The 15828-nt window shown below is 37.7% G+C and overlaps 1 protein-coding gene across 1 annotated transcript in view; it reads right to left on the bottom strand.

Moving 5' to 3' along the window:
* Shprh (SNF2 histone linker PHD RING helicase) overlaps positions 1-15828 on the bottom strand; it is a 73577-nt gene that overhangs the window by 35040 nt on the left and 22709 nt on the right. The window contains 10 exon segments of the mRNA XM_038338808.1: positions 625-717; positions 2474-2562; positions 8660-8781; positions 10220-10476; positions 10568-10731; positions 12699-12777; position 13510; positions 13724-13787; positions 13790-13904; positions 13907-13975. Coding sequence (XP_038194736.1) covers positions 625-717; positions 2474-2562; positions 8660-8781; positions 10220-10476; positions 10568-10731; positions 12699-12777; position 13510; positions 13724-13787; positions 13790-13904; positions 13907-13975 — 1053 coding nt within the window.

Raw genomic sequence — 15828 nt, 5'->3', positions numbered from 1 at the left:
AAACAACTTATAATATCATTCCTTTCAATAAAACTTTTACAGCAGCGTTCTCAATCTATGGGTCATGACCCATAGTAGGGGCACATCAAAGGACCCTTTCACAGGGGTCACCTAAGACCACCAGAAAACAAATATTTACGTGAAAATTCACAACAGTTGCAAATTTAGTTATGAAGTAGCAATGAAAATAACTTATGGTTGGGGTCACTACAACATGAGGAACTGTGTTAAAGGGTCACAACATTAGGAAACTTGAGAACAACTGCTCTACAGAGAAATGCAGTTAAGAACTTAAGTTCATGTGCTCTCTGAAATAAAGCAAAGAAAGGAAGAGAATGTAACTTTTCTGTTTACCCAACTCTTTATAGTCCTATCATGAATCATTAATGCAGTATATACAAGCCAACTAACACATTGGTAAATAGAGCACCGGACAAACAAATAATATGGAGTCCAATATTCTCTGCCACTCCAAGTCACCACTGCAAAGTTCGAAACATCAAAATTACAGGAAAACATGGCTGGCTACATTTACTTAAATGTTATACAGTAGAAATACCTAAATGAAATATAAAGTCTGAAAAAGTAAACTTTCATAAGTAGAATGAAAAGAATAACGATTACCTCTTCTTCAAGTCTGCCATCTCTTAAGGTGGGAGGTATCCCTGGGTGCTTGGCTGCCAAGAGCTCCATTAAGTTATGTGTGGCATGAAGTCTCTATAAACACAAAAGGTAATGCTTTGATGCAACACAGTGGACACCACAGCATCTATTGCATGGCACACAGAGCATAAATTCAAAGCCTCTCTTGCTGAATACTTTTCATCTGAAAATGTTTGAATGACATTGTTTTTATCCAGGGGAAAGTGAACAGCAAAGGTCTTAAATCACAACATGAATTTTCTTCAATTAAGGATATACATTTTCCTGTAGTATGGCTATTTATGTACTCAGCAAAGTACGAGTACATGGGTATACCTCCTTTTTTATTGTACATGCAAAAGTCTACATAGGAAATTGCAGGACTCAAGACCACACAGTCACATAGAAAGGCTGACCTCACTAACTTAAGAAAATGAGTCTGAAAGTGTTTAACAGTATTATGACAAAAACAGATAATGAAACAGATGTTATCTGAACACACTGAGCTTATGAATAGTCAGCAACTGGCTAGAGGTTAGAGGCAATGAGCAGAACTGAAGTAAAATCACAGTGGTTTAACTGCTAAATTAACATTTTATCTGGGAAGATAGCTAGGGCTAAAAGATGATTAGGACAGAGTTCTGGTAATAGGATTTGGTGCCAGTGATGTAAGACTTTCAGGGCTCACTTTATCTGGGCATAGATTACTAGCTATATCATAAGTCTCTGTGGAGTCTATATGACCTCAAATGTTTAGGTCTTTTCAACATGGCTTCTTAAACCACACAGTGAATAGTACTAGCAGATTTAATAGCAAAAAGATACAAATGATACTAGAGATACATGTTTCATTCTTCTGTGTATGCGTGTGGAAAACGACCCTATTAATTTTTGTATAAGTCGTTAAAGGGAAATATGTGTAGCATTTTATCCCAGAAAGAACAGCATTGCTGACCTGACTGAGAGCAGGATTCAGTGAGAACACCTGCCAGGCAGCAGACATAAAACTAATGATAAGCAAGAATGAAGATGATGGCTTATCCTTTGATTTTGAACTTAGAAATATGGAACTCAAACTATCTTCTTGTCCCTCTTCTATCTTTATTTCCTTTCTTGAAGAACAAGACATCGTTCCCTGACGGTACACACATGTTTAAGGTCCATGTCCTACCTTGTTAATCTTTGCAGAAATAAGTACACCTTCAGTTGACCTTTGCCCTACCTATTTCTGCCCCCTTTACACACTTTTCCCAAATGTTTATTATGTATCACATGGATATGCCAAGTTTTTAAAGTCTTTGTGAATGACAAAGGCAACTTATTTAGGTATCAAGCCCAAGCTTGTAGAGATTAATAAATAGGCCTTTATTTCTCACTTAGCTAGAATCTTACCTATGATTATGGGAAAGAGCAGCTAGTGACCATAATTCAAACATGCAAATCCTACAAGGCTTCAAAAAATAGAACTTAGAAGACCAAGGGTCAAGATTATTTTACTCAGTTTCACTATCTTAGTTTTAGCTCATTTGCTAAAACTAAGGTTATTTGAACAAACTGTTAATGTGCATATGGAAAAATTATAAATTAGCCTACTCTCTGAATTACAAACAATTACAACTATCTACCAGTGTAGGCTATAGGCCCACATAGAGAGAACAGTGTTGATTCTCAAACTTTATCATATACACAAACCACTCCAGGGGCACATTCTAAAAGAAGGAATACCAGCTTTTATCTCTAGTTATTGGGACTCAGTTCACGGTTACATTTTATTTTAACATTGTTTAAAACAATTTGAATGCACACTTGACACTTTTCAGGCTACACTTACTTGAAGAGAATCCGTTTTGAGTTTTCCTTTGTGCTCCTCAGAGGAGCGTAGCACTTCTCTGTACAGCTCTGCTGCCAAGGCATACTCGCCTGAGGAATTAGAACACATTGAAAGACACAAGTCACATCACTCCCAGTGTTACTCAGTTATCTGTAATCTAAAAAGCTGTACAAAAAAAGGAATAATTCTAACTCTTATTATGGCTAGTATTATTGATTTTTCACTGCTGGGATTTTGCACATGCTGGACAACTGCCCTATCACCAAAACTGCCCTATTCCCAACCTCATTATTTTTGTAGGTAAATAATCTGACCTTGAATTAGGATTATTCTACCTTTTTTAAAAGGTGATTATCATTCCCTTTATTGCACAGGGTATTTTACTGTTTTAAATTATACTGAGATATATTTAAAATAAAATATATTTACCAATGCCTTGAGATTATACTAAAAATGATTAAATATAAACAATAATTCATATTAGAGGTAAAGGTTGTCAATTAGCATTCATTATAGCTTAAAAATAAGGACAAATTTGGGATATCAGTAGTGATAAGTATTCATAACATTCTGACCAATATATATCTAATTCTCAGAAAAGTAACAAACTTTTACTGATATACATACTTGTTCCTAGTATAAAGAGCATACCGAAGTGGGACTGGGGGGAGAACTTGGAGGCTTCATCTTTACGTAAAGAACTACAGGCAACTAAGGAACGCTGGAGAGTGGGAGAAAGTCTTCCCCAGGGAAGAGCACACCAACTGGTTACCCAGTACCAAATGGTCAGCACTGAAATCATATACATACAAGTAACATTATACAGACTAACATGTTATATTTATGAATATATGTATATAAACATATATATGAATGTAACAACTATTAATGAAAAAAGAGGTCATGATTTTGAAAGTAAGCAAGACGGAATGCATCAGTGGGTTTAAAGGGAGAAAATAGGGGAGGGAATGGCATAATTATGAAATAATCTCAAAAATGAGAAAAACAATATTAAAAACAACACTTCAAAAACCAAGAGTTGTCTGTAATGTTATCATTATGAGGGAAGAGGACGGGGCCTCACTGCACAGTAAGCTGCACAGTGCTACACAGCCAAGCTCTGGACCCACCTGGACAAGAATTATAAACCTCTCTCAAGGATAAAACAAGAGAAAACGTGCCGGAAACCAACACAGATCTTAGCAACCCTTCTACTTCTGGTCCCACACACATCACCAATCTGTTTGTGCGTATTTGGTTTTTCTCGCCTTATACCTTCGCGGCGTGTTTTTATGCACAGGAAGCACTTCAAACGAATTCATCACTGAAACACAGTCAGCCAAACAACAGCACGACTTTTGCCATTAACAACTGCCCTGCCATTTTTCTGTAATTTCTCAGTAAAGACATTTTACTTTTTGTTGTGCTGGGATTTGAAGTATGCCAAGCACAGTGAACCAACTGCCCACTGAGCTACACGCTGAAGCCTAATTTTACATTTTAAACAGTGGAAAGAACTTCAAAAGATGATGTTTTATGACCATGAAAGATATGACTGTAAACAGCCTTACTGGAGCCCAGCTCTTGCTAACTCCTGTGCTGTCCACAGCTGCCTGTATGCTACAGAAGCAGGACTGGGTGGATTGCTGAGGGGACCCATGCCTTACAATGTCTATAAGGTCATCTCTAGCTTATTGAGGAGAAGGGCGAAGACATCAAGGAAAGGAAGGAGACGAGTCAAATTCTAGTGTCTTAAAATAATAGCTTCTCCTTGCATTGTTGCCTGAGGAAAATCGTATACTAATAATTTAAAGTTAAATTTAAAACTGAATGCCAGAAAGTTATGAAGTACAAAAACCATGTAAAGATGCTGCTGTTTCTTTGCCAAGAAAGCATGCTATTCTTTCACCAAATAAAAACAACTTTAAAGTAGTTTTAGTAATATTTAGGGTATATTTATAACCCACAATTCCCCTACACAGATGTGCACCACTTCTTTGTGCTTTCTCTCCTTTTCCTATGTTTAAGCTCATCTATAAGTCCATGTATATGTATGTATGCATATACACACATGCCCATATACATACACATACTTATAAAGCATTCTACAACACACACTTTGGTTACTAACTGAGGACTCAGCTAATTTCTATCCATATGATAAGGGAGAAGAGTAGTTTTATAAAAATAAGGTCATCTGATACTAATGGGGATGTAATATTCAGTTACCTTCATATAGTGAATTCTTTAAAAGCTTTTGGTTTTTTGAAACAGGATCTCCCTATTTAGCCTCAACTGACTTTGAATTCCTATTTTCTTGCTTCAGCCTTCCTAGTGCTAAGACAGAAATGCCACTCAATAGGTATGGAAACAATTAGTGTCTATACTACCATATATAAGGACAATCATCTAATAAATTCCAATTTAATGGAAGTAACACAGCTTAGACCATAATTGAGCAGCTGATCAGGAGCAACACCATGCAAACTAGGGCCGACCTCAATTGTAGCACATATCTTGCCTCTAGCTCCCAAGTGCTAGGATAATAGGTATGTGCACCAAGTCAGACATTAGCACAGTCTCAAGAACCGCAACTAAACCCATATGAATGTGTTCGTTAAGGCAAAAAGGATAATACCCCAATTACCAACAATTATATGAATAAAATAGCGTATAGTCATGAAACTGTTATGCACAATATAAAATGCATTTAGAAAAGATTTTTTAGAGCCAGGTATGATGATGTATGTCTTTAATCCCTGCCACTCAGGCAGGTGGTCTCTGTGAGGTAGAGGCCAGCCCTGGTCTACAAAGCGATGCGAGTTCCAGGATAGCTAGGAGACAAGAGAAATCCTGTCTTGACAAAAAAATTAAACTAAAGAAACGAAAAAAGGAAAGAAGAGAGAAAAAGATCATTTCTTCTGGCTGTAACCCCCAACTTGTTTCAGAAGACTGAGGAAAAAGGGAAGAGGAATACATATTTTGAGTAACCCAAGGGCACACAGCCACATTCCAAGGCCCTGGCGGGGTTACACAGGAGATCTATTTTACAATGATCATTCTCAGACTAGGATGTTAGATTTCAATGATCTCAAGTATTTTTAAATATCACATTCATTATCACACATTTTCCCTGAGCAAGCATATGTATTTTTCACTTGTAGTATGATGAGGAACCTCCTGCAGCAATGGCCCTTTAAGAGGCTTGGACCAGGTAGGAACATGACTTTTGGGTTCCCAGAAAGCTGTCATCATGCCCAGCTCTACCCTCTCTTCTTCCGCACTTCACACTTCAGCGTTCCTGTCCGTGAGCTTTCCCCCTTTAATAAAGAAAACCCTTATACTCTTTTTTGGAGTCAGCTTGGAATATTTGACCCTCATGTTTCCCCCACCTTTTACAAGTTCAGCTTCAATGGTAGTGAAGTAATCTATCAACTCTAATAACAATTACTCTAGTCAATTAAGTTTACACTGTAAAACGTTGATGTTAGATTGAACATATTTTCCCTAATTTTCTTAACTCTGCCCAAGTGGTATAAAAAAAGTTCAATTAAAAAATTCTTTATCAGAGTTGTTTGTCTATTTAGTCTTAGACTGTAAGATCTGGGTCTCTTGGAATTTAGACTGACTCTTAGACTACTACAGTCAGGACATGCTTAGCAAAATGATGCTATGAAGCTAAAAGGAGATGCAATGTAAGTTCAGAAAAACTACTGAGCCTAGCAACATCCCAAAAGAAAGATTTTCTCAAAGTTGTTAGTGCTATATTTGGAATATTACTCAGACATAGCTCCTATTTTGTCCTATTATTAATTACTGCTAATAAAATTAATTACTGCTAATAAAACAAGGTGAAATTACTAAGACTCTGATTTAACGTCATACTATACTCTAGACCACGGGAAGAGCTGGAACCCAAGTTTTCAGTGATTCCCTGCTTCATAGTAGAATGACATTTCCTTGGGGAAGCAAAGCAAGGGCTTCTCTGTACAGAGATCTAAAGGACTGACACAGACATCCTGAGTGTCAGAGGCCAGCTCAGTTATAACTGCAGAGGAGAAGCTAGATGTCATCCTGCCCTTTCAGAGCTTCTTCTACCCAGCTTGTGAGGCTCCTAGTTTTTCCCAAGCATCTGGGAAAGGAAGAAATGCTTCCTAGTACGGTTCTGTCATGCCAAAGAACAGATAAAGCAGCCTAATTAAAGGCTTAAGACACTATTTTGTACTCTACACAAAGTATATATTTCTCTGAATAAATTATTTTCCTTTGGGTGTGTGTGTGTGTGTGAGAGAGAGAGAGAGAGAGAGAAAGAGAGAGAGAGACAGAGAGAGAAAGAGAGAGAGAGAGAGAGAGAGAGAGAGAGATGCACATGCATGTCTGTGTAAATGTGTGTGGAGGCCAAAGGACAATATGGAGTGGCTGCTGTTACTGTCTACATTATTTTTGGAGACAGGGTCTCGTCATGGCCTGTTCTCCAGCAGCTAGGCTGGAAGGCCTGTCTGTCTCCCAACTGCTGGATTGTAAGAGTGCATTATCACCCAAGACTGGTTCTTTTAAACATGTGTTCTAAAGGATCAAACTCATTTGCTTGCAAGGCATGGAGCTTTACCGAGCTACCACTACAGCCTACCTTTAAATGATGCTTTAAGTTATTACTATGAAAATAAGAAAAGCTGTAAAATCTCTCCCCATGTCCATGCACCAGGATATTAGGAACTGTCACGGTACTTGATGGTGCAGAAGAGGTTATTTGTGCAGGACTGAAGGAAATGCTGTTTATCACAAGAAAGCTCCCTACCTCTAACACTATGAAGCAGATTTCCTCTCATCAGCAGAGGCTATATAGAAGAAACCCTAGTGAATGCTTGATAGTGTACAGTACTGAGACCTGTGTATACAGTTTCTTATTAGGCACATATTCCTATGGTAAAGTTAAATGTATAAATCAACATTAGAGATTAATGTAACAGAACAACTATAGATACATTTTTGAGTATTTTATGCTTAAATTTTCTTTTAATTACTGATGTGCTACACCTTATATATCTGATATTTGCTCTTGAAAACACTTCCGAGCTTCTCTTTTGAATTATTCTTATATTTAGTGTTATTCCCTTCCAAAATATCTGAAGTATTTCTAGTTATTTTCATTGATATATATATTTATTGATTTATTTTATTGATATATTTGTGATATATATATATGTGTGTGTGTGTGGTGTGTGTATATATATATATATATATATATATATATATATAAATTATTTACTATAAGTGAGGAGGGGATACATGCCAAAGTGTACACTTGGAGGTAGAGGACAACTTGTGAGTTCTCTCCTCCCAAAATGTGAGTCCAGGAATTGAACTGGTTCATCAAACTTGGCAACAGGTACCTTTACCCACGAGGCCCCTCACCAGTCTTTGACCAGTGAGTTCAATCCCACTGTGGTAATAAAACAAGTATTGGAAGACTTAAATCTTGTATGTTTATTGGACTTTCTTTATACCCTCGATGTGTACTTGAAAAGAGTAATATATTCCCTCTGGGGCTGGGTACAGTGTCAGTAAGTGGTCAAGTCTCTGTTGTAGTGGTTAAGTGTCGACCAAGTGTTATCTATTTGTTCTGTAATTGAGGGGTACTGACCACTTCCTACTACAATTACAAATCTATCAATTTGTAATAGGTCTATCATTTTTGTTGTATTTATTGGAAACAGAGGCTTTAGTTATATATGCAAGATTTCAGATTTTATTTTGCATCTTCCTTTCTATATCTACATGGCATACACCATTATGATGAAAAAGAAATGAATTTACAGTATTATTATTTAAACAAAACAATGAAAAATTACTTCCCAGGAAAGTGTCAAAAATCAATTGTTTTTCTATTTCTAAAAGTTCTGGCTGATTATTCACTATAAAAGACTAAGATAAAGTATAACAAAATCTTTTTTCATATTGTAATTTTCTAAAATTTTCTATTTCCCATAAAATTTCCTGAGTGAAGATGTTTGCTTAAGGTTCATGTGCACTGACTGTTCTTGACATGTTCTACGTAAGGATTCTCTGTATAACCCAACCCATTGAACTCTTATCAATAGTGTGTGATAGCATCCCTCTGTAACTAACCTTCCTTCCTCAGAAAGTACTGGAAGAATCAGATATAATAAAGTAATCACCTTCTACCTTTAATGATATGGATGCCTGCTAAGCCGTTGAGGGCACAAACTAGTTGCCGGTGGGCCTCTTCACATTCCGTTCCACATTTCTTCTGCAAAGATGTCAGCAGCTCTTCCATTGTCATGGTGCTAAAAGAGGAGACATCTTTCAAAACTGGAACAAAACCCTAAGCACTATCACGGCAGGAAAATCAACGCTGTCCTTGGGGAAGAGTGCAGGAATCTTAATAGTTTTTGCACAAACCAGCAGTCTGAGTATGTGTGTGTGTCTATCTTGGTATGTCATTATGTTTGCATGTGTGTGTGCGTGCACACACGAGGTGAGCACCTGACATGGGTAATGGGAACCACACTCAGCCCTTTGGAAGAGCAGCAAGAGCTCTGAACTGCTGAATCATCTCCAGTTCCTTCACCTTCAGTTTTACAGTTACTGTTTTTACTTCATTGTTACTAATACAGCAAGTATTCTCCCACCTGAACTGCCTTCTTTTAAGTTTTTGTACTTTATTCAAGGGAAAAAGGAACTAGAAAAATCTCTCATAAGAACAAAGTAAAATATGACCCATTTGAAACAGTACAGGGATCACAATGTAGGACTGGGTCTGAGTCAATCCCATCATTATAATTCTCTAAATTTATGCTTTACTGTAAATTTAATTTTTAGTTTATAAAATAAAAGTAAGAGATGTTTCAATGGTCAAGTAAAATGCCATTTCCATTAAAGGGATATCATAAACTACCATTTAAATAGAAATTGTTTCAATAGCAATCTGTAATTCTTAAAACTATTACCAATTCAGGTTACTGTATGAACTATCATCTTTACCATTTCTAGCTGTCTATAAATCCATTCAAAGGTAAGCCCCAAATATAATTGTCTTTATAGCTCTTTGACAGCTAAGAGTTTCTTATAATCCCAGGTACTAAGACAAGCCAGATTTTGAGGTGCAGTCCAATCCACAAAAACAATTCTGGAACAACAGAACATATCAAAGGATAGAGCTAGCACAATTATAAAGAAAATATACTTAGTGGCCATCTAGTTGCTCCCTCATGGGAAACTAGACATACATCAAGAACAAAAAATCTTGTCAGGTGTGGTGGTGCATGCTTTTAATCCAAATACTTGGGAGGCAGATACTAGAGGAGACGAGAGAGGATTCCTGAGTTCAAGGCCAGCCTGGCCTCCAGAGTGAGTTCCAGGACAGTCAGGGCTACACAGAGAAACCCTGTTTGAAAAGCATGCACACAGGGGTGGGACGGACAAAAAAGTACAGGCAAACAACCAAACGAACTCTCCAAACCAAAAATGCAACCACAAAAATCTGCTATAATTATTTATATTTTAAAAGAAATGTTCAAAAACACAGAAAAAAAATCCTTTTTTATGATTTATGACTCTTTCACAAATGAGGCTCCATACGAAGAAAACCATGAAACTAAAAAAAAAAAAAACAAAAAACCTGATACCTAGTCCAAAGTCCCTGAATAAAACTGGGAGTCAAAGTGCTTAAATATGGCCTACTACTGCAACATAAACCCTGCAGAAGGAAAGTGATAGTAAAACCTCTTCTGGAGTGGCAAGAACTCCCCGCGAACAGCCTGTGGATGGCAGCAGGCCTGCCTAAGCCGAAGCAGGGGATACAGGATGGAGGTGACAGTCCTTCTGTCCAAGCTGCTCAGTTTCAGGCCCCAGTCGGAGATCTTCCTGAGCTTTACCACGGCATCCTGGCAGCACACCTCATGCTGGCGGTGATAGAAATGCCTCTCCACAGGAGAAAAGTGGAGCCAGTGCATTTCTTCAGTCTGAGGTGGAATCTGGATCTGTATGGGAAGTTGGAAACGAACAATTTAACCCGAAGTTTTAACTTTGTATCCAAGCTTAGTTTCCTTAGTAAAAGGTTGACACACTGACTTGGTCAATGACATCTTTCTTTGCAGACCTCCACAATATCTTGGCAATAAAACTGTACAGATGCTGAGGATTCTTCTTGCAGTATGGTCGATAGAGAAGTCGAATCCACCAGTGTTTGACACAATAAGGTTCAATCCCAAGAAAGACTACCAAACCAAAGAGATCTACAAAGGAAAAGGTATAGGACAGCAGGGATAATTGTTTCTGGATTTCTTCATTGCTCTTTTGCGTAAGATCACCCAAAGACCCACAAACACACACAGAACTTGTATGAAGAATTCATTTTGTAGCCTCCTGAATCTGAACATTTAATTCCAGATCAGTTTACACTTCTGAGAATCTACTGTTCTGCTCAACTGCTGAGACACTTAAAATGTGACAACTACTACCACAGCTTGCACTTAAAGCCTCGCAGTGCAAACTTCTTCAGAAGATTTGCTTAATTAAGATGCAAGCATCAAAGTAAAACTTGTCAAATGAGAAAAGTATGAAAAAATTAGGTAATCTCATGCAATACAGAGAATATGCTCTGACCCAACTTTCCTAATGATCTACTAATTCATTTCTAGGGAACTAGCTTAAGACAATAATGAAATACACAAAAAACTTATTTAATGAATCACCACTCTTAACCACTGAGTTATTTCTTCAGATCTGAGTCTAATTTTCTTTATGCTTTTATGTATCATTAATTGAAAAAATACAGTAAATACTTTCTTCAAAATGAGCAAGAATTATTTTTAAAATTTCATGACTCCAAGTTAGATGAAGTCCCAACTTGGAGAGGGAAGTTGAGAACACAGTCCCATCCTGTGCTCTGGAGCTACTGGCAACTGTTAGCAGCTGGGAAAGGGGGAGCTTTCTTTAACAGCATAGTCCCTGGTGAGCCTCCAGTGGAAGACCACATACTCCAAAATACTTAGGCAGCACAAGCCGGTCTGGTGAGTGAACTGGGGAAGAATTTGGGGAGGCAGGTGAATATGATCAAGACACATTGTGTAAGACTATAAAGAAACTATAAAAACATAAAAATGTAAAAACCACAATTACCTATAACATCATATAAAGATGACAGATACTTTAGGTTGAAATTACTTGTTTTGTTAGACAGGGCCTCCTAGGTAGCAGAATTAAGTGACCCTCCTAGTACATGGGAATTAGTAACAAACGCTTATCTGCAGGAATCAAGATTTATAGTTCAGATTACATCAGTATAGCTATTTATATTCTACTTCACTGAGGTCTTAAAACCCTCAAATTATATCTGCCTAAGAATAATTAATATTCTTACCCAAAGATGTCTTTCCTCTAGTATTATTTACAGAGAAATGTATGAGTCCGTAATGTATCAAAACATCATCCCTTGTTAAGTTTCCTTATCCACTCTTTCTATTTCTCTAAGATAACTCTAGTCTAGAACCATAATGACCGCACTGCATGCCTCCTTCAGTCCTTGGAGGCAATCATCTGATAGCCTAGTATGTACTTCGTGCTCTGCTACATCATTCCCACATTATAATGAGTGATCTTAGAAATATAAATTTATCTACAAGATGAGAGTAAAACATCGTGTCTAAATTCTTCTAACAGCTCCCAATTTTTCATGAGAATATCAAAAACACTTTATTATGGTCTAAAAGGTCCATTTTGACTTTCTCTATACCCATCTATTAAGTTTCGGCATGCACATGATCTCTCCGTACTTTAGCCGGAGAATCCTTTCCTCTACTAATCACCGAACAGCATTGCAGATCTCAACCTGGCCACCTCTTTCTTCATGCCTTATTATAAAATTTGATTTTCTCTCCCTCCATGCTTTCCTTTCTTCTCAGGCTCTAAAGTTTTTCTTTGAACCCAGGTTGACTTGAGATCTGTATCTATACTGTGGAATGGTCAATTTAATATTTGGTCAATTTAAAGCAATGGGAGTGCTCACTACGTATCTGTCCTCATGTTTCTGAAGATACCACCCAAATTCAAAATAATAAGATAAATGCTTTAAACTATTAGGAACAAACTTTAAGTACACAAACACTTAACTAAATAAAGATTTTGAAGAAAATTAAGGCTAGCAGTATTTCCCCCAAACAGATGAGTACTCCAAGTGTGGGGACTGCAAAGTCTACGTTACCCTCCAGTCCTCTCTGCACTGGAGTGCCACTGATGCACCACCGATTAATCCCACTCAAACGCTGGGCCATTTCGGCAGCCTAATCAAAGAAAAATATGAAATAAAACACAGAAACCAGTCACACATTTTCTCATAAAAAAAAGCTGCATTTCAGTTAAGATACATCTGCTTGTATTTAATAGTTATCACACTCACTGCTGAATGTCTTACTCAATTAGCCATTACCCAACACAGTGGTTCCCATTAGGAGTAGCTCACTATGAGCAACCCTGAGGTGTAGGGATAGTTCAAGCATGCGGAGAAGAAAAAGACATCCTGAATGAATACATTCCCTTCACCAGGCCTACCTAGGGGGAAGCTTCTGTATTATGAGATATGATTCATCAGTTCAGTCCAGGTTTCAGACTGGTCACTGGAGACAGAATAAAGAAAAATAATATGGGACAGGGGAGATGGCTCATTCATCAAAGTATTTGCTACATAATAAAGGACTTCAGATTGGATCCCCCACAACAAAGTAAGAAGCAATGTGCATAGGGTTAAATCTTAGCACCAGGAAAAGGAAGGGCAGGAGGATCCTGGGGCTAGAAGGCCAGCCAGTTTAGTTAAATCAGCAGGCTTCAGGTCTAGTGAAAGACCATCTTAAGCAATAGTGTGGAGAGTCGCAGAGAAAGGCCTGAGACATACACATACATACACAGATACATATAATATAAATTCTATACCATACTGGTCATTTTCTGAAGTCATATGATAGGTCTCCTAGTTAGCTGAAATAATTTAGAAGTCCCAAAGCATAGCTTACTTGAACTCTGTCATATACACACTGACATTCACGTTTCCAAGTATTCCATAGAGAAGCATCATTCAGAGAATTAATTTCAAAAGATTATGTAGTCATAACACAGGAGAAACATAAGAGTGTTCACAAACAGTATCAGCAGTACGGGTTAACAAACTACTGAACTATTCACATTCTTCCTTCAGTCATCAGCACTCAAAAGATGTGTTGTAGAGATTCTTACTTTACTGTAGGACATTCAACCATCTGAGCTTCATCAAGACAGATTCTCCACCACTCCACTGCCCCAGGGGACTGGGAATGGCCATGTAGCGCTTCTGGTTCCTCAGGCGACGCCCGTCCTCACTATTGCTATGCGGGATATCGACATAGTTTATGTCTGAACGAAGGACACTCATAGGTAATGAATAACTATATCTTGTTCTGCCAAAAAATGAGGCTGTAAGAAGCCATCTTTCTTCACTCCTTGATATACCTGGGAAATAATCAGAAACCAACAGTTATAAAAAACAACCTTGGCAAAGGTCATAAAATATCATTTATTCATATTCCTACTGACCTGAGCCCTTTCTAAATTTGCATTTGGCCATACGATAGACAGATTGTACAACTGTCTAGAGAAAGATTATGTTCTAATGTGGGAGACAAGGTGACATAAAGAATGCGAATGGAAATATCACAAAGCTACTGTGACACACTGGTGGAAGACTAAAGACATGATTAATAAAAACTCAGAGAGAAATTAGGTTCAACCTGAATATCTAAAAAAGAGCAAAAAGTCAGCCACTGGCTCTTTAACCTTGACCTCAGTCTGAAATGGGCAATCGTGCCTCCAGGAATCTCAGAATGAGACTGTGTCTGAGAGCCATCTCCTCCCGTTTTATAGTCCTCTCTAGGGCTGGGATTAAAGGCGTGCACTGCCCGGTTACTATGGCACTAGTGTGGCTACTGGGATTACAGGTGTATATTACCATTACCTAGTCTGTAAGGCTGACCAGTGGAGCTGTTAACTCTCAGATCTTGAGGCCAGCTTTACTTATTAAAATACAATTGAAATGCCACTGCAAAGACCCAATTGTACAACTGACAGTGAACTAGAGGAGCTAATGTTTCAGTTACATTTTGAAGCATTGCTTAGGGTTCTTTCAAAAAAAAGAGTGGAAAGAATACAGGCAGGTTGCTAGATGGTCTCAACATGGTGTGAGAATACAGAGCAAAGAATGTAGGAGCAGAATGATAAACTTGTAGAGAGATGAGATAGTGGGATGGGATGGGATGGGAAAGTGGAGCAATCACTGCTACTATTCACGAAATACTGTTTCTGCTTCACAAAGCATCGTCCCCAAACTTCAACAGCAATACTGTTATGTGCTACTCCTTTCCCACAGAGGAAACAATGGCCTGCTCAAAAGTGAAGGAGCTAAGACTGAAAATTTCATCCACACAAAACAGAGTTTCTTAGTGGCAAAAGTCATGCTTTATTTATTGTAAGTTTCCATGCCCACAACAGTGGCCCACTATGGAAAATCTACACGATTCTCATGAGAGGAAGAAGAAATGTGGCCAACAGTAACACCCAATGACCACAAGTCAGTACCTGGCAAATCTCATTTACACAAGCCTGTGAGAGGCCATTTTCAGAATTGTGTATAGTTCCTGGAAAATGATACACACCAAAAAATAACTGCTGAATGGGTATTTTTGTTGTTGTTGTTCTACTAATGAAATAACTGAGGCTCTAGAAGAGAATTATGGATCTACAAGGTGACAGGTTAGAATGAGCATCTGAAACTATACTATGCTACCCTGGAACTGTATCTCCCTCTGAAATTAAAAATGCCTATAGCAACTTATTTTTATCTTGATAATCAAAAATTTTTAAAGTTTTTAGGTTGACATATTCTCAACTTCTAAAATTCAGAAATCAGAAAAGAATATAGTCTACTGTTGTGTTTCTTCTTTCCAATATTCTCCTCAAGCTGATACAGCTAGTATTAGTATCATAATCATTATTAGGATTTTGTATTAGGAATATCCAAAAAAACATGACGGTGATGTGGCTCAGTGCTAGAGTGCTTGCCTAACATGTGCAAGGTATTATTGGGAAAAAAAGTATAAAAACATTAACAAAGAATTTAGGAAAATAAAAATATATAGAAAAGTAAAATCATACATAAAATTAGCTGGGTGTGGCACACATGCCTGTAACACCAGCACTTGGGAGGTAGAGGCAGGATGATCAGAGTTCAATGTCATCCTTGAAGCTAGTCTGGGCTATGTGAAACTCTGTTCCAACCCTCTCTCCAAATAAATAAAATAACAAACATT

The sequence above is a fragment of the Arvicola amphibius genome, chromosome 8 (assembly GCF_903992535.2).
Source record: "Arvicola amphibius chromosome 8, mArvAmp1.2, whole genome shotgun sequence".
NCBI lineage: Eukaryota > Metazoa > Chordata > Mammalia > Rodentia > Cricetidae > Arvicola > Arvicola amphibius.
The sequence above is the reverse complement of the archived record's forward strand: the minus strand, read 5'-3'. Positions and strand labels throughout refer to the sequence as shown.